Here is a 19,814-nt window from a genome sequence, read left to right as displayed (position 1 = left end):
AAAAAAAAAAAATCTTTTCTGAAGTCTTGCAGTTTAGCGACAGCTGTCCCAGGACAACACTGCACACAACATTCAAAGCTCAGGCTTGTTTTACTTTTGTGTCTCCTTGGAATACTGTTCACCAATGGCAGCTACCCCAGCCTTCCACTTCATATACTAAGCAAAAACACATTGTTATACAGAAAGTAGCTTTGGGAAGGAAAGAAAGAGCTCTCTCATAACTGCAAATGCAATTCCCTAAAATACAGCACTCAACATGATACAACATGTTGAAAAAAGCATACTACTAAATTGATGACACAAAGAAAGTGCTGTACTATCAGCTGCAGAAAGCCTCTTAGAATAAACAACCTCACAGCAGACATTTGCTCTGTACTCAAAGACCACTTTACTATATTTTGCAATACTTTTACTACCTGTCTTACAGAAGTCTGCCACATAATGTGATTTGACAAGGCTGGTCACATAAAAAATTATATAACTAGTTACCACAAGTAGAAATTTACAGAAAAAGCATCAAAATTTAAACCAGCAAAAACCTCATTAGTCCACTTTCAACTTCAGATAGATTTTTTTTGAAGAAGAAGAAATTTAGTGTATTACTAAAGTTGATGTCAGTGGTAATTTCAAAACTACTACAGAGATCAGGCTGGAGACATAACCCGTGAGAAGTTTGCAAACAATTCAGTAGACCTTAACACTTAGTCCAATACATTATGAATGTATGAAGCATGTAATAGAAATCTGCAACACACTTAGGTTTTGTGTACATTATATTGGAGACATTAAAATTCAAAAAGAAAAAAAAAAAACTGTTTCAGAGGCTGGAAAAGTACAAGATACAGGCTCGTATCTGTTCAGTCATGATGATTTCAGACATCTCTTTTTAATCAGTTGATTTAAATCAAGTTGATGCTTATACAAACAATCTGAACACACATGTAAATTATTACAGCTTTGTCATCTGTTGTCATCTAGTTACCACTCTCAGCAGACTACTGCATTTTGTTTTTAAAAAGCTAAATTTCTTAAACTAAACTTTAAAACCCAAAAGATGAATGTTTGGACCCTAAAATACACTGCAGCAAATACCTTCTTATCCACAGAATGTATGCAAAACTCAAAAAGCAGCAGCTAAATGAAGCCATAAAGCAAAATTTTGACTGAAAAGCCTAAGAGTTTCAAAAAATCTTCAGAAGCCATCTTGCAGACAAGAGTCAAAGAGTGATGGCTGCCAGGCACCACCATACAGCTGCTGTGACACAGGTATCTTATTATGATGTACCACGTTCTTAGCAGTTCAAGACTGGTCCACTGACTACTTGAAATGGCTGGCAGCCAAGTAACGCAGTATATACTACAGCTTGGAAACACTTTCTACACAGAGACAACCTACCCAGAGACGGCAGTACAGAAGTGACTGAAAAAAAGTTGGAGTATTTGATCAGAACACTAAAGCCTGTGCTGGCAACATACAGCTGCTAGAAATACCATTTCTAGATGTCAGCCGCAATCTTATCAAACTATGATCACTTGAATAAAGCATTTTAGAGAGCTTTTTTGCGCTGTGAATTAAGGACCTGTAACAAGACGTCCTTAAATGCAGCTCTTCTGATTCATTTTCAGTGTGTTGCAACAATTGAAACATTCCACCTTTGGGGCCTATCGCTGTGTACTCTAAGAAAATATTCACACAAAACACTGAAAATGGTATCAGTCTCTCTTTTCTTACATGACTTGATCATGCACTCATACAATATCATCACATAACTGTTCTGCTGCAGTTCTTCTAAGACACCTGAGTTCTTCCAAGACTAATTCCAAAGTAAAAAAACTTTTCATCACACATCTGTACCTCTTTGTATTTTTCACTAGAGCTTTAGCAACATGTCTTGCGAGAAAATAGAAGTGATTGTTGAAGAGACTGCAGGTCAATAACTTAGCAAGAACTCTAATAATGACTTGGAATTGCTTATATCTTTCACTGGATTGATGAAGTTTCTGCAGTCCAGCTGCAGCAGGCTGGCAGTAATAAATCCTCCATGTATTTTGTGCCTCAACACGTGAAAGCTGGAGGCAAACCCTGTCATTTTACAACTCAGTACTCGCTTCTTTCGTTACGTCCTTGAACAGAGGTACTAGTGTAAGGCCAAACAAGAATAGAACTCCCTGGAGATGCCTGCTGTGAGACACGTCATAGCATTTCTTCAAGAAATTTCAAAACAATAGCTTAAGGGCAAGTTTTTCCATTAGAAATCAAGTTATTTTGAAAGAGTCAATATTTATAATAAAGGCCACAGTACAACAGATGAATTGAATTATTGAATTTTCAATCCAAATGTACAACACTTGAAGTTCAAAATACTTTCCAAAATTTCACATTTCTTGTCTGCAAAGACAAACAAAACTCAAGTTTTCTTTCTTGTTATATCAAGCAAACACATCTTTATGTTGATGTGGACTATATGTATGTAAATACAGCTGTAATAGGACAGACAAGTCTGATTTTTTTTCTCATACATGCAATACATCTAAATAAAGTTTAAATACTTAACCTAAGACAGACCATAATCCTGACTCTCTTGCCCATACCTTCGCTTCATCACAGTCCTTTGCTGAATTGCTCAGTTTCTTCAGAACATTTCAAGAGGTATACAGTGGTATCAGAATAACACTATTCTTGTGCTGCTGGTAATATAAAAGTACTTCAGAGTTACACCTGGATGAAAGAAAAGAATGTAGTATTTCTTTTCTACCTACATCTCTTGTTATAACCAGGCACTTAACCTGTATCTAATAACTATTGCATAACAACAACCATAACCATCAAATGACAGATTTTTTTTTGGCACAGTAACTAGTTATCAATTTCAAAATCACCTGTCTTGTACTACTGAAAACTTCTAGCTTCTGAAACATTTTTTCCTGAATTGCTTCTCCACCTAAATAATATTTATACATCTTCCATTTCAGTTCCTGACCATTTCAGAATATGCATGCAGGTTTTAGAAACCTGCCCTTTTAAAACAAGAAATTTGAGACATGACAGCATTCTTGTCTATCATAACAGGACAATTCAATTCACAGCAACAACAGCATTAACTGTACAAACCTAAGTAACAGGAGAAATTTTGTGGCAATAACAGATAAGCTACATGGAAGAAGAGGGAGGAGCTTGGCTTTTCAGAAATGCAAAAGAAAAAGGCATTTACAGCCTTAAGTAAGAGCTTTGTGTGTGGACAGCACAGAACTTGGAACTTGTAAACACATGGACCTGGATTAGAAAAAGGACTCTTCTTTTCATATTACTGATAGGAACAGACAGAAATTCATCTCTGACCTAAATTAGGCTCATTAAAGATCCCTAAATGAGGATGGATTTAAAACCACAGTGAATCATTGGAGACCTACTTCTTACTAGAACAGTTGCAACACTCAGAGCTTTAAGTGAAACCCAACGCATTTACTGTTCATACATGCACAGAGGCTGTGAAATCACATCATATTTATTGCTCTACTTTTAATTCAAAGTATTTGATACAGAGATGTAAAGAGATGACACAGCTGAAATGCCTCAGTATTTTGTTAAATATGCATTTATCTTTCACACATGTCATACAAATACAAAAAAAAAACCTATACCCATGCCTTCATAGAGATTGCATCACAAATTAATATTAGCATTATTTGAAAATCAGTATTTTTTGAAACACCATCAGAATGTACATACAAAGAACAACAATTAAGGCACAAGAAAGCTATCATAATTATCAGACATACAAGAGGTTTAGGTAGATACTGGCACAGAATAGTGTACTGCAGGAAAAACTTCTGATATTTTATTGTATCTATGTGACATTATCCTATTGAGCTTAAAAGCTAATGAGCTTTGTATGGCTCTCAGAAACATTCCAGAGCTCCAGGACATCCACTGCCAGAAAAAAGAGTGTATCGTTAAACAGGGTTTGCAAGAATGCTAGTTCATGAAACTTACTTCTATTCTTGAGTAAAAAAGAAGTGTTCTCCTTTAAGAAACCAGAGATACAGTAAGTGACCGAATACTAACATTTGCCCATCATCACAAAAAAAAAAAAAAAAAAGCATAGAACTTCATTTGAGCCTAAAATCAAAATTAAACACTCCTTATGGCAGGACTACAGTCTGTAAACGGGAGTGCACAACATAACATAAGCGTGGCTTTTTACTGCAAAGGCCCCACCAGACACAGTTACAACTATTAAGAATATGGCCATACATATATTTCCATATTGTATCACAATCATTATGTGTGAAAATAAGACCTGGTACAATTCAGAGGCTGACTTTTATCGCAGCGATAAAATCCTTACCTTGAAAAGACTGCTTTGCTCTGTTCACTAGTTCTTCAACTGGGTAACTTGCTAGATCTCCTCTGGCATGCTTAGTTTTGCAGTAGGTACATGCATTGAGACACCTGTTTAGAAAACAAAAATTCTCAGTTTCCAGCCGAGAAAGCCCTTATTTGCACAGATATATTTATTAAGTACATCTGGAAAAATGAGCTTTTCTATCGATGACCAGAAAATAGTAATATTCTATTTTAAAATCAATAAAGTAACTCAAAACGTCTTCCCCCTTGTCTTAAAGTATCTTTCACATCTGTATAAAAGGCTGAAAAAAAAAAATACGTGGAAACAACATACAAAATCCAAAAGTGAGAATTTACATACTTTTAGAAAGCTATAATAGGGTTAATAATTGTTCATTGCTGAAGATGGATCTCAGGGCTCTAAATAAAACAAAAAATATTCAACCTGACCAAGGAAATAAAAAGTCCTGAAAGACTAAACCCAGATTTTTAAAATTGTGTGGGGTTTTTTGAAAGCATACTTGAGTTATTTTTTGCTTCTTTTATTTGGCTCATAGAAACAAAATAAATAACATAATGAAAACCAACTAGAAAGTCACCAGCTACAAGATTTGTGTTTTCTACTTGGATATATCTTGCCTTCTATTATGATGCCTGGCAACTCCAGGTAATTACCCTGCAAACTGTAAAGTTCTTCCTTCACAAAGACTCCCCTCACAAGTTAGTTATACCTTGTTTGCACAAGCAGTGCCCTTCTGCTCCTGCACATCACCTTAGCACTGAGACCTTCTCTAGCAACACAACCTCTCTTTTCGCCAGAAGACACCTAGAGAGTTTGTGGATTCTCTCTGCTAGACTGGATGTGCATTATTTCTCCTGCTTATCAGACCCAGACATCAGATTTCAGCACCCATTTTAGATCAGAAAACTAAAAGGCAGCTTAACTGCAAAAATGAGACTGCTAGAAGAACTAGAAAGAAGTTGTCATTCAGTAAAATATACAATCATCTACTAAAAAAAGCAACATAAATTTGAACCTTTATAAACTCCTCCAAATAAACGATTCATTCCCACCCAAAATAAACATATTCATCAGATGTGACATCATATTTATGTATCTTACCTTTCTTCTGCTAATCAGAAGCCATTCATTTTTCAAGATCTAAAGCACATTTAAAAGAGCAACATTTGAAATCAAGAGAGTATAAGCAGATAACTGGTTGATACTTTCTCTGTGTAACCTATTTAGCAAACTAAAATGTCTTCCATTAGGTCGCTGACATTCTAAAGCATGTCACAAAGGGCTTTTCCTCATACTCATTTCTGTTGCTGCTTCCCATCCATGACTCTTCCAATCTTGTTCAGTTCTTCTAGGGTTGCAAAGCAGGTCTCTGTCTTTTATAATTTTTTCTTTTCTTTCTTTCCTTATTTTGTTTTGCTTGTTTTTAAAGTACAACTCTCCATTCAACCCAACACTTCATTTGGAAGCAGGCTCCCAGCCACTCCTTCCCCTCTAGATTGTTTACTAAGCTAAACTAGCTTTCTTTCACAGAGCTAAACAAAAACAGCATTATGATCCGTGATGGATGGTGTCATGTTTTAAAGACCAATAGTAAACTTGCCTTTAGTAAGAGCCAGATTCCCTCCCCTTCAGCAGGACAGGGTCAGCAAACAGGTAGAAGGGGAACAAGGGAGCTCACAGGTCTAGACAGAGTTGGGGAGATCATGTACCAATTATTGCCGTGGGCAAACCAGACTCATGTTAGGGAAAACTCACTGATCGCCAACCAAAATTTAAAAAACCTAACTACAAATTCAGATAAGTGGGAGACAGAGACCAATATTTAACCAAAGCCGTTTCCCCGCTTTCATCCAGGCTTAGCTTCACTCTTTCGTCTCACACTCCTCTACACACATCTAAGCCGTAGCCATACCCAGCATGGGGCAGCCCCAGACTCTCCTCTCAGAGTCCCCAGTGACCCACACACAGGTCTGCAAAGCGTTAAAAGAAAATGTTGGGATGGCAAAACACTGCAGGCAAACTCCAATCCCTTCACAAGGGCTTGTCACGGGCAGTCCAGCCAAAGCCCATGTTATAGTTACCAGCCAGCTCATAAGATCACTAATGTAAGGCGCTGGTTACTGCACCACAGTTGCTGAGGGACTGAGAACGAACGCTGAAAGCTGGCATTTTCATCAGTGGTGCAGATGGAAATCCTCTAGCATTTAGATACCTATGTTCATAAGGAGAGAATGAAGAAAAATAAGTACTAATAAGTACATACACAGCCTGACCCACAGGTATTTTCCCCTCAGTATATTTTGATCTGCATTTGGGTACTTGTATTTGAAAAACTCTACAGCAAGAGTACTAAGAACTAAGCAACCGCACTAAATGCTGATATTATTAATCTCCAAACCTTGAGGATAAGCTGCATATCTTAAATCAATGTTCCTTTCTTACAAGACCTAGCTTCTAGTAAAATAGTTTCTCCTGCATCTTCAGTTGCTTCTTGGAAAATTAAATCCTGAGCTACATGAAAAAACATGTTAACAGCAGTTTTTCTCTGGTACTGCAATAAGCTTGTTCACAAAGAGATAATGGAAACATGCAACAAGAAGCATGAGAACAGAGGGGGAAGTTATTGTCCATATATTCACAGTATTATGAGTGGATGGTTCTAAGAGCTTTATTACTACGGTCTTTAAGTTCAGCTTCAGAGGGTTGTTGATTTATTTTGGGGTATGAGCTGAAAGTTGGGATTAGGATACAGACTCCTTTTTCTCTCTCGTTTTATGGCCCCAATTAACTTATTCCTACTATAGAATAAAAATACTGCAGAATACCAAAGTAATTTAGTTGTTGGTTGGGTTTTCTTCGTGGTATTTAAAGAGATTACATAACACAAACATATGAGTCAGACTTCGATATAACATAGAAAAGGATCAGTTTTAGAAAGCAAACCAAAAGAGACAAAACTTTTAAATCCAATCTGTAAATTCCATATTTGTTAATTCCAACTTGGGGAAAAGAATATTTTGGGCTACAACTGACTCATAAAACGATAAAGTTTTTGTAAAAAATGCTGAACTAACCACTTTTCTCAGATTTGAGAATTATCTATTCTTGAAAACATAAATGTAAGTCAAACCATAAGGATAAAGTATCTGTAGCAGTTTTTTCCCTAGTAAGACAGCCTCTAATCCAAGTTTCCAGCATAATTATTCATATGTCCATGCTAACATGCTCTCAGACCACAGGCAATCAAGGGGAAAAAGGCTATTGGGAACTCTGAGAATCTGAACATTGCCTCTTACCAAGTGGCATTTCACCAGCAAATGGATCATCTAAAATGAGGCTGGTAGGTAAAGCTCTCCTTAAAAAACAGCCTTTATCACAGCTAATACTCAAATATATATGGGACTAAAAAGCCAACATGCTAATAGCTATGAAGGAGTATTTGCTTTGTGTTAAACTGGAAACCTTCTTCAAGTATTTAAAGTTAGTTTGTAAGTGTTAGATTGTATTAATACGGGTCAAAGGTTTTTTGCACAGAAAAAATACAGACGTTTAAAGAAACAATTATTAATGGGTTTTGTGACTGTAATTACTAACATGCTTTGAATAAATTTTGTAGTGATTCCAGAAGAAAACCCACTAACTCCTGGTCTTCCAACATACTGAACTGATTAAGTTACTTTGAATTATTAACCTTTTGCTTTTATTAACCTTTAATCAGGTACGTGCTCAATAACAGAGCTATTTCACAGCAGGGTAAAACATTATCCACAGATTAATCACTACCATGTGGCTAATTAAAAACTTTTTGAACATGTTACTAAACTGAACGTCATCAATATTTTGGTCAAGTGCCTGATATTCTGTTGTAGACATAGGAAACGGTGGTCTTAGCATTGTTTAGCTAGTATGTGATCGTGTTGTGCATTAGATTAAGCAGACTCTTCATTTTAAAAACAGTAATATTCCTCATAGAACACACAGTTAACATGAAAGGCTACTCCTTACAGATGGAACTAATTATGAGTAAGAATACTTATGACACAGCAGACAAATAAAGACTTTCCTTCAGTGGGACTAATCAGAAGATTTCAGCAGCAGATGAGAATGAGAGTGCAGGCATGAGAAGCAATCCTGGTTCCTCTTAACAGGACCTGTGCCACTAAGTTTAGTGAAGACAGACAGGATTCCACCCTCAGATATGAAAAGTCTAAAATATCTTTCATTCAAGGATCAGAACACCGCTCAATTACAGCAATGATGCGCCATTAGTGTGCTAGTCATCCACATTTAATGTGACTGACCAAGAGCAGACATCTGTGAGCAAGATGCGAGAGTGGAAGAGCTGCAACAGTGTCATATGACAGAAGATCCCTGCTGCTCTGCAGGTGGTTCATTCTGGGGAAGGGAGGTGGGACTGTCTCCTTAATTTCCAGAATAATCCAGTAAATTCTTGCTTGGCATTAATCTAACGAGCTAGCAACAAAATAAAAACCAACCAACCACACAGACACAAAACCCAGCCACACACAAAAAAAACCTCAACCAAACAAAACAACAGCAAATAAACCCAACCAAAACTCAGTCCTAAGGTGGTTTTCTCTGAAATTAGAAATTTGCAGAAACAAGCCATCATTAATCACGATTCAGACTAAACACTAGTATCTGCTCTCATGAAATCTTACTAGTTATACAAATTCAAGATTTTATGAAGTTTGCCTTATTCAAAACAAAATAAACCAAACAAAATCAAACTGAATTCTGCCAATAATGCAGTGCTCCTAACATCACTGTAACATCACATCAGTACAAATATAGAAAGATTGCTCAGTCACCTACACTCATCTCTCTGCACCTACCACCTGACTTCCTTAGAGGGCCTCAATAATTCCAGCCCAAGAATATTTTGTATTAGTAAACTGCAGTTTTTCTGAAAGGGGAGTATGATTTGCTTGTTTCAAAATACAGTTTACAGAAGAGATGTAGGCTTTTGTAGGATACTTTTTATCAAAACCGCTTGATAAAAACGCTCTGTAGCATGCATAAAGAGAAAACTCCCACTGCAGGCTAGTCTGAGCAAAACAAACAGCAGAAATATACACTCCCAGCAGATGAAAAGCAGATAGATACCAGCCACAACACACTAAACAAGAGCTAGAATTCTGCAGGTATTTTTCTCAGTAGGATACAAAGTTTCATAAACCTAACAACAGCATTTGTACTGTATTACAGTTAAATATCATACTACATTTATAAAGTTAAATACCACAAATATTTCTTAGCATTTTACCTCTCTATATATGCCACTTTGTACTTCAAAATTTTCTAAATTCTGGCAAACAACTACAATGGATAAGGAAAAAAAAAAAACGGTTTACAGAAAAAAAAAATCCATGCCTATTATGCCTCATTTGTTTTCAGGAAACTGTTCTTTTGCTTCAAGTTTCCACATTCTAGAATAAAGCTTTTCAGCCCACTATGACAGAGAAGAAAATTTCCCTCTAAAAATCTGGGACATGGGAGGTTGTTCTTACTTTTAAAAGATTCAGGATTTAAAATACTTTTGAAACAGTGGCAAGCTATTTCTCATCAAGGCTCATTAGTTTAAGTAGTCAAACCACATCATTACAGAAATACTGTTTCAAGTATCCCAGCTTGCTCACACTGAGCTTGGACAACAGCCATAGGGGCTATGCTACACATATGCACTCGATGTTACAGGACTTCTCTGAAATTACCTTTGTAGACAACTATTTTAGAAACTGCTTGGGGAAAAAAAAGAATTAAGAAAAAAAAAGCCTCTCTAAGAAGTTTTAGCAGAAGATAGGATGACCTTTCAAGAAACCCTACACAAGATTAGAGCAGTGATTGTCCCCCTGCACTGGTGAGGCAGCACCTCGAATCCTGTATTCAGTTTTGGGCCCCTAACCACAAGAAAGACATTGAGGTGCTGGAGCGTGTCCAAAGAGCAATGAACCTGGTGAAGGGTTGAGAGCACAAGTCTTATGAGGAGCAGATGAGGGAACTGGGGGTGTTTAGTCTGGAGAAAAGGAATACCAAGGGAGACCTTGTCACTCTCTACAACTACCTCAAAGGAGGTTGTAGCATGGTGAGTGTTGGTCTCTTCTCCCAAGTAACAAGCCATAGGAGAAGAGGAAAAGGCCTCAAGTTGCACAGAGGGAGGTTTAGGTTAGATTTCTTCACTGAAAGGGCTGTCAAGCATTGGAACAGACTGCTAGGGAAGTGGTTCAGTCACCATCCCTGGAGGTATTTAAAAGACATGTAGATGTGGCACTTAGGATCATGGTTTAGTGGTGGACTTGGCAGTGCTAGATTAACGGCTGGACTCCATCTTACAGGCCTTTCTATGTTTCTATAGTGTACAGGACTGCACACATTCTTCTCAAGGTAGGATGCAACTATGGTATGCTATTTTTAATTATGCATCCCAGGATCAGCAAAATGGGAACTAAGTACATTATAATTTTGTTCTTCTATAGACCTTTGAAGCCAGTGTTTTATTTGGTAACGTCTCACTAATTACTGATCAAAAGGAATTTGGAGAGAAGGCAGCTCAATAGCTCAATTAGTTTGATAAGCTACAATATGATTTAATTTTGTACTTTAAATATTTGCATTTGTGAAACTAAATTCCTATGGTCAAGTGCAGGTAATTCAAAGGTCACAGCTATGTAGTTATGTCATCATACATTCAACTTGCTCACTTTAAGGCAAACGATTTAACATCAGCAAAATCAAGTGCATCAATGGTACTTTTTAGTGTTTGTCTAAAGAATTCGTTGATTAATTATTCTGCCCACAAAGTTCTAGAACTGCTTGAATTACTTAATTCAGGCATTTGAAATTCGCATGACAAGGTAAAGTGTTCCATAGCTAAGCTGCATAGATCTGTGTTCCCCACCTTGACCCAAAACAGTGCATTGCTAGATGCTTACTGGAAACTGCAATGATATTCTCTCTGCAATTCAAACTAAAGCTCTGTGATTCACAGAGGCATGTTATTTTAGAGTCATTTCCAAATAGCTGCTTGGCTACACAGACCACAGTTTTGGGGACAGATCATGACAGTCATTAACATCAAGAAAGTGACTCAGCTGAAATAGCACAGGTAGATAAATCAGGTTATGTGGCTGCACAGAGCAGAAAATGCCACAACATTGTACCTGCGAGTAATCAATCCTTTCAGCACTTCATAAAAACAAATAAGATTTGGAAGATGATGACTCTGGGTGTCAGTGAAATAGCAGTAATGAAGGTGGCAGAAATAAAGAGTTATCACAGAAACACCTTAGATACAGAAGATACTTTCTTAGAAATCTGCTCACGGCTAATCCCAGAGACGCAGTGGAAGAACACCCCAACACCACTATTTCAGCATGCATAAGTAACTTATTCTCAGATCCCTCCTAATGAACAGTAGTGACTAGAAAATGACCTCTGAGGACAGGATTCTCAGAGGCTTGCTTTAATTTATAAAGTTTTAGAGAGCTGTGACTTGACAAATGCCTTAGTATTTAAAACATCAAATAGCATAATTTTATTTAAAGAATTCTACTGGGGACAGATGACTTAGCATAACTTAAACAAAATGTGCTGCAAAACCTAATTGGGTTAGTAATGAACAATTTAATAAGTTTTAAAAAATTCAGCTTTCAAAGTTTTTTAAGAAAATACTAAGGATTAAATTAAAACTCTGGCTTGTACCCGGCAGGGGAGAGACGACGAGCACATTTAAAGCTCTGTTTCAGGAATGAAGCATCTCAGCAGATCTCCATGAGTGGAAGGAGAAGAGTAAAGGAGGGGGTGTGTGTGGGTTAAGTGTCCTTCTATAAGAAATCCACTACATTTACCATGCACCTTCACAACATTAGCAGCTTCTGAATCACCCACTCAGAAAACACGGCTGAAAAGTAGACCACTGCCTGTGATAAGAGCTATTGTTTTTACTTCTGAATGACTTTTGGGACAAACCCTTTTAGAGTGGTGAAATCTCACAGGAAACATTAGGCTGCAGTTAATTCTGTAACATACAGCAGGTACCACACAGATTCTTGGGATAAAAGGTATTGTTTTTGTACTGGTCAAAACATCCGGGGAGGGGAAAAGGGAAGAGGGGGAAAAAAGGGGGGGGAATGGGGAGTTACACTGCAGCAGCACTGAAACTATCAGATTTAAATTAGAATTTATCTGAGGCTGCCATCAGACCAGTTTCCAAAAGAGTATTTGTAAAATGTCTGCGGGAAAGTGGATCTGAATTATCTGGGTAAAATAATGGCAGCAAGCACATAATAAAAACAAACCACCATTTATAATCTAGAAAGAATGCCTTCCCTATGATTGTGTCTACACAAACCTTTCAGCCCCAAAATGTCCTACTGGTTGTGGCAGCTGTAGAAATGTTAAAAGCTCCAACGTGGACAAGGATCGTGGCATTATCTACAAGCAATACTACAATACTACGCTGTTGCTCTTAAATGTCATCTCTATCTTGTAATAAACTGGTTAGTCTTGCTGGAAAAAAAAAAAGCGTATGTGCAGCAGTAGAGAGACACATACATGCTTCAAATACATGCTCTTTCTTATGTGTTACTTTGTCAACTTGAAATGAAAGAAGAGCACACATTTCAACATAATTGCCCAATCCTAAATCTGTCTTGAGATTTTTCTGAGCAATTTAATGAACTGATTTACATGGTTATTCCTATAAGAATCCAATGACTGATTTCTTTTAAAAATGGAAATTTCAACCAGGGGCCTTATGTTTGCCTTTAAGAGTCTCCAAGGGGATTTTCAAGAGCAAATTAATCCCCTTTACACAGTTAAAGAGCTGAGTCAGTCAGATTATCTTCATGGACGTATCTTCCTTACTGCCAATGTAGCTCTTAAAGAAAATGCAAATTAATGTATTTACTTTTGAAAAACTAGGCAAACTAACACAGATTATTTTATTTTCATTATTGTATAGTGTTATTATTTAAATATATATTTTGAAGAATTTAAAGGCATAGCGATAGTGCCAGAAAACAGAAAACATTAGCCTTTCATTACTTAAATTAATGATCCTCTACTTCTCCATCTGCTTTGCTTCTCTAAAATTCTCCCCTTCCAATGATTCCCCAGCTCTTTTCTTCTGTTTCATTTTTTTCCGCTGCCATTTTCTCAACTTTTTCCTGTCATCTTGCATTCAGCGATCATTACGCTTGTAACTCTGCCGCAGTGCCCTCATGTCCCAGTGACTGGAATGGTCTGACTTTCTTCCAAGCTAGTTGGCCAGTGTCTGTATGCTTTGATTTCCTCTTTAACTACTCAAGTCTGCGGTGAGTCTGAAACTTTTCCAGTTCAACTTCTGCCAGCTCTGACAAAAAACATAACTCGTTAGCTTGCCTTTTTAATTTTTGTGCAACACAAAGACAGACAAACAGTTTTTATCTGGTTAGACTTAAGTTGATAAAAATTCTTTTTTTTTTTTTTCCCCTTTTTGTCACCTCCATTATGACTCCATTATGGTCAGTCATTTAATAGAGAACCAGAAAGGCACTTAATGCACAAATCAGAGTATTAAAACCAGGCCACAGAACCCCTTGGGGATTCAGGATCTAAACAGCCTTCTAGACATTACAGGCTGGAAAATACACAAGAGGCAGCTCTAGTCATCAAAAGCAAAACTTAACAATAAAAAGGAATGAACAGACAAAACACAAAGTAGCTCAGCAATTCAGTTGTTTACAAGCCTTAGTCAACACTTAAATGGAAGTTTTCAGTTTTCTTCATATTTCCACAGCTACATCTGGCTCCAACATTATCTTTACAATGGCTGACTTGAAACGGTTTTTCAACTTCAACAAAGCTCTTAAAAAGACCCAACCTTTTAGATGATGGGTGTTTTGCACTGGCTGCACATAGGCTGTTGAAAAGCCCCAAAGAACCGATGTGGCAAGAAACATTACCACCTGCTTCAGTAAGCACCAACCAGTAACTTCCCTAGAAAAATGCTTTCACAAATAAGGTTGATGACATCATACTGCTAGTTGTTTATTTGCTTTTATAAACACGGGTTAAAATGACATTATCCTAGTGAGGCTGAAGAAAAAGACATGACCTGACCTTGCCTTCTATGAAGATGTGACTGACCCCGTGGTCATGTAACTTGACCTTAGGCAGACCTTTGCCACAGTGTCCCAGAGGATCCTTAAAGCCAAATTGCTGCGATATGGCCTGAATGAGCAGGCAAGGTGGCTAGTTAGCATCGATATTCCTCAGGGGATGATGCGGCAGCCAATATTATTTCCTGCATTTATTAACAACATGGATGTAATGCACCTGAAGCAAATTCCAAACTGGAGGTGCAGGGAGCAGTTTACATGCTGGAGAACAAGGCTGCTATTCAGAGGGGTATCAATGGTCTGTAAGAACGGATTAACAGAAACCTCATGAATTTCAACAATGGCAAGAAGCCCCGCATCTAGGATAGTGTAACCCAAGGTAAAAGTGCAAGTGGGAAGGGAATTCACTGGCTAGAGAGCAGCTTTGAGGTCAAAGACTGTGGGGTCCACGTGGGCAACAAATTCAACATCAGTATAGCAGCATGCCCTTAATATTTAAGAAGGTTGAACGCAATGGTCTGTGCAACTGGACTGCACTCCCAAGAATGAAAGCAACAGACTGAAATTATTAGTGCCCTTTTTCAGCACTTGTGAGACTGAATCTTTGGTGCCGTGACCAATTTTAAGCTCCCTGGAACAAGGCAGACATTGACCTAAAGTAACTAACAGATAGACAGGACACCAAGATGGTTAGGGGGCTCAGGCACATGGCACACAGGCTGACAGAAGTGGCTTTCTCACAGTTATGATGAGGAGTAGCTGGTGTCTACAAGTAGCTGATGGGAGCACACAGGGAAGACACAGGCAGGCTGTTCTTGGAGTTTCAAGGTCATAGGATTAGATGCAACAGACACAACTTGCAATAAATACTGGGATTAGACCAACACAAATATTTTACCATGACAGTGGTCAAGTACCAGAACAGACAACACCACAGCTGATCTCATCTCTTTGAGGTGTTGGAACCCAACAAGAACACTGTTTCTTCCTACAGCCCAAAGACTTAGTCTGCTCCAGGATTACACGTGTCTACATGTATGAGTGTGTGCACACATATGTGTAAAAGACACACAAGAGAATCAGAGCATGCTCCCAACACCACAGGATATTTAGACTAGGTAAGCAAAGCTAGAAGATGAAAAATCAATGCAGAAAAGGTCCAAGCCTCACCTGTACATGGAGAGCCACAGAAGAATATTAAGTGAAAGATACCACTAGGAGTATTAACATTTCACAATTTTCCTTCCATTTTTTATTAAACACGTAAGTGTGATACTAATGTGATCTCACATGCCCATAAGTACACCACAGCACTTTGAAGGCTAACATTAACAAAAAGAGGTACGGCAGATTTTTTGGAGCAGATAGCCAGTGGCCAGTCATGAACAAAATACTCCAAGGATGCTACTGGAGCTACAGCCAGCCAAGAGTTCACAGGGAAAAAAGAAAATTCATAACACTCTGATTTTAGAGATGGCAACAGAGATAATCAGTTCTGTGCAAATTAAGTTTCCATTTGCATCATGTTCTGCCACAGGATAAAAGAATACAAGAATGGGGCACAGTATCCTAAAGAAAGAAGAGTAAGCGGACAGCAGATACCAAAGTTCTAAGCAGAGTCAGATACAGAAATATGAGCTGAGACATAATTAGCAGTAAATTTTATTTAAACGAATAGACATAAATCAGGCACCTATCGCTTTGCTAAGAATATCTTCTCATATAAGTCTTGTAAGTGCTATGCATTAAATTCATTTTATTAAAATTTGTATTAGACATTAGGAAGAAGTTCTTTACCGTGAGGGTGGTCAGGCACTGGTACAGGCTGCCCAGAGAAGTTGTGAGAAGTTGCAGATGCCCCATCCCTGCAGTGCTCAAGGCCAAGATGGACAGGGCTTTGAGCAACCTGGTTTAGTGGATAAATAGATCCTAATGAAAGGTGTCCCTGACCATGGCATGGGGTTTGGAACTGGATGAGCTTTAAGGTCCCTTCCAACCCAAAGCATTCTATGATGATCCTGTGAAAATCATAAAGAATACCAGGTCTTATTCTTTCTTATCTTACCTATTCTTTCTTATCTCAAGGTATCATAGACTGCACCAACTCATGCACCTGAACATCCTAAAAGTGAAATGGTTTTGTAATAAACACAAACACCCAGGAAATCCGAAATAAAGCTAAAGAAACAAAAGCAATGTCATTCCCAGCATTTTAATAGTTGTCAGACAGAGCAAGTCTCATTTTCTCATAAAGATGCATTTCTCCTTACACAAATATATAACATACAAACAGATCTACTTCATCTGGTTGTGTTTCAGCATTATTTTCACACAACATACCAAAGAGCATTGCAGCGTATGCACCATTTGACAGCAAGAATATCCTTAGTTTTGTAGAATTTGAAATTCAGTTGCGTGTTGAGGGCATTTTTCCAACCACAAACATTTTTGGAACTTTTTCTGCACAAGGTATGTTCAAACAAATTTTCAGCTACAAGTCCTAAGGAAAAAAAAACCCTGCTTATTTTATCTGCATTATTTATATACTCATATGCCATTCTGTCTCCCAATAGATGGCATTTTTTGATACTTAAGACAGTTTATAAACAGACTGTTTAACTGCATTTAGAGAACAAGGGACAAGAAAATTAACTCTAACCCACAGCTATCACATTCAGAAAAGGAAATACTGTGAAAGAAGAACGAAGATACCATAGTAGAACACAGTCTTTAAAGACTTTCCACTGAAAGAAGCAACAGTTGTAAGGTACATAAGATGCTAGAATGAACTAATAATATAGGAATATGGGCTAATTTAAGTTGGATGATTAAAATTCCCATTATAAGTTCTGCAGTAAGTTCAGCAGTTGTTGAACTCACAAAGAATGTGTATGTTAGATATTAGCTGGTTCTAGAGTCTGCACTAGCTTGGTTTTCAGTAGAGACGCAGACATCAATGCATTATTTTGAATTACAGAGTTTAAGTTAATTCATTAGTGCTGAACTATACAGCTGAACTTTCCTAAAAATGATGATAGTTACATAAATAGCTTAACCTGTAATAACATTTTTCCTCTGTTACTTGAAACTTTCACTTAGATTATTTCTCACCTAAGTGGCAAATTAAAAACAAGACCTTGAAAGTTGTTACATTTTACTTTACTAAAGAAGCATTCCTACTAAAAAAAACAAAGGTTTCAATATGTATTTAACTTGTTATACCAAATTAATATATTAATTTACCCATACCTACTATTTAGAAAAGGAACTGATGTATACTTTTGGAAAAGGGAAAAAAATATCAAAAAACCTAACTTGCAGGGAAAAAAACTCTACACCAACAGTAAAGAGAGTTCTTCTTTAAGTTCTTCTTTAACAAACGATCTAAAACAAACTGTTGGAACACAGGAATGTGAATGACTAAACAAACCCTTTAGTAAACATTCCCCAGCTGCAGTTTTCAGCCTAATACCAAGTTAAAATGGGGAAACTCCATACATCTTCTGCAAAATGATTAAAATTCAGAAGTAAAACAACATTATGTGATATATATGACTCACAAACATGCTCACTGAAAACAAAACCCACTAGACATTTATCTCTTAAAAACAGAAAAGACACCAAGTCTGGCACCATTCTGCAATGCAAGAAAGACCATGTGATACTTAGACACTTGCGTATTAGTTTAAAAATAAGCTAGATAAGCATGTGATGAGTGACAATTTTGTACTTGACCTTTGCTTAAATAGTTCCTTTTCACAAAGTCCACACACATCAACAGAAGTCCTAAAGAAATATCCTAAGAAAAGCTAACCCCCTACTTTTTTACTTTTAATCCGGTGTCTTGAATATGAACTCTAAAAACAGTTCTACACAGCTACTTTAGGGAAAACAAAACAAAACAAACAAAAGGTATGTTTTGCAGGAGGAATTTAGAAAAATAATTTTTGTTGAAAAAGCACTGAAGGCTTCTTGTTAACCAAGCTGATGAAATTCAACATGCTAAGTTACAGAGACAGAAAAGTGGGGTGTATATTTCCAGTGGGAATATTTCACTCTGCCTAGCAGACAAGGAATTTGGAAACAGAGTTCCTCTTTCCTGAGGCTGAATACGCCTAGAGGACTGCACAGGAAATGCTTTTAAGGCAACAGGGATGCATTCTGCATGGGATCAGGAACGCTTAGTTTAGGGTATTACTTTTTAACGCGTCAAACCACAACAGTTACTTCTGCAGTGAAGGTCTCTACCAGTTAACATTCATAGTGTCTGTACCTAAATCCCTGTGGGTTTTTCTGCTGCTGCTTATGTTTTCTTAATAATCAGAGAATCACAGAGTGGCTGAAGTGGGAAGGGACTTCCGCAAATCATCTAGTCCAAGCCCTCATTGCAACTATGAGCAATTAAAGCAGGTCGCTCAGTACCATGACCAGACAGCTTTTAGGTATCACCAGGGATGGAGACTTCACAGTCTCTCTGTAAAAAAAAAAGCTTTTTCTTACATTTAAATAAAATTTCTTGTATTTCAATTTGTGCCCATTAATTCTTGTCCTGTCCCTGGGCAACACTGGGAAGAGCCTGTCTCTGTTGCCTTTATTCCCCTCACACACCAGGTATTTATACACATTGAGAAGATCCTTGCCACCCCGAGCCTCAACTTCTCTTGGCTGAACAGTCCCAGCTCTCAGTCTCTCCTCATGACAGATAATCCAACACATTCATGGCCCTTCACCGCTGTCCCTCTGTCTCCCTTGTACTGCGGAGCCCAGCACTGGATGCAAAACTCCAGGTGTCTCACCATGCTGAGCAGAGGGCAAGGGTCAGCTCCCTCAGCCTGCTGGAGATGCTCTGCTGCATGCAGTGCAGGAGACTCTCAGCTGCCTCTGCCACAAGGGCATATTGCTACCTCATGTTTATCATGCACTTTTATTTGTGAAAACAAGCCCTAAAAATGCATTTTGCACATTTTAAGCAGAAGGTAATGACAAATATGCAACTATATTTTAGGCTAATCTCACAGTTTTGCGCTTTACCTAACATGTATGAACATGTCAGTGGGTGATACTAGGTTTCGGGGGAAAGACCCTAGCAATATTCCTAGTAGCACAAAGCATTCTTTCAGGCACCTTCCTCTACTTCATTCAGTGTATTCAAGATACAGATTAAAGAGTTAAAAGTCCCCAACTATTCCTGATGTATGGACTGAAAATCTTCATAAGAAGGGGCAACCAACAGTAATTCTGCAGAGAGTAATAAATCATTGTAATAAATCATGACCAAAAAAAGTTAAAAATGAAGAAAATTAATTTTCACTTCATACCACCA

At 37.6% G+C, this 19,814-nt stretch overlaps 1 protein-coding gene across 2 annotated transcripts in view; it reads right to left on the bottom strand.

Annotated features, from left to right (window-relative positions):
• Positions 1 to 19,814, bottom strand: part of CDKAL1 (CDK5 regulatory subunit associated protein 1 like 1) — a 390,319-nt gene that overhangs the window by 217,890 nt on the left and 152,615 nt on the right. For both annotated transcript variants that reach the window (XM_061449582.1, XM_061449583.1), the window contains exon 9: positions 4,350 to 4,453. In XM_061449582.1, coding sequence (XP_061305566.1) covers positions 4,350 to 4,453 — 104 coding nt within the window. The remainder of the gene's footprint in view (positions 1 to 4,349; positions 4,454 to 19,814) is intronic.

Source organism: Pezoporus flaviventris, unplaced genomic scaffold, assembly GCF_033815535.1.
Source record: "Pezoporus flaviventris isolate CSIRO_AGI_PZ_B2104156 unplaced genomic scaffold, CSIRO_AGI_Pfla_v1 ptg000007l, whole genome shotgun sequence".
In the NCBI taxonomy this organism is placed as follows: domain Eukaryota; kingdom Metazoa; phylum Chordata; class Aves; order Psittaciformes; family Psittacidae; genus Pezoporus; species Pezoporus flaviventris.
The sequence above is the reverse complement of the archived record's forward strand: the minus strand, read 5'-3'. Positions and strand labels throughout refer to the sequence as shown.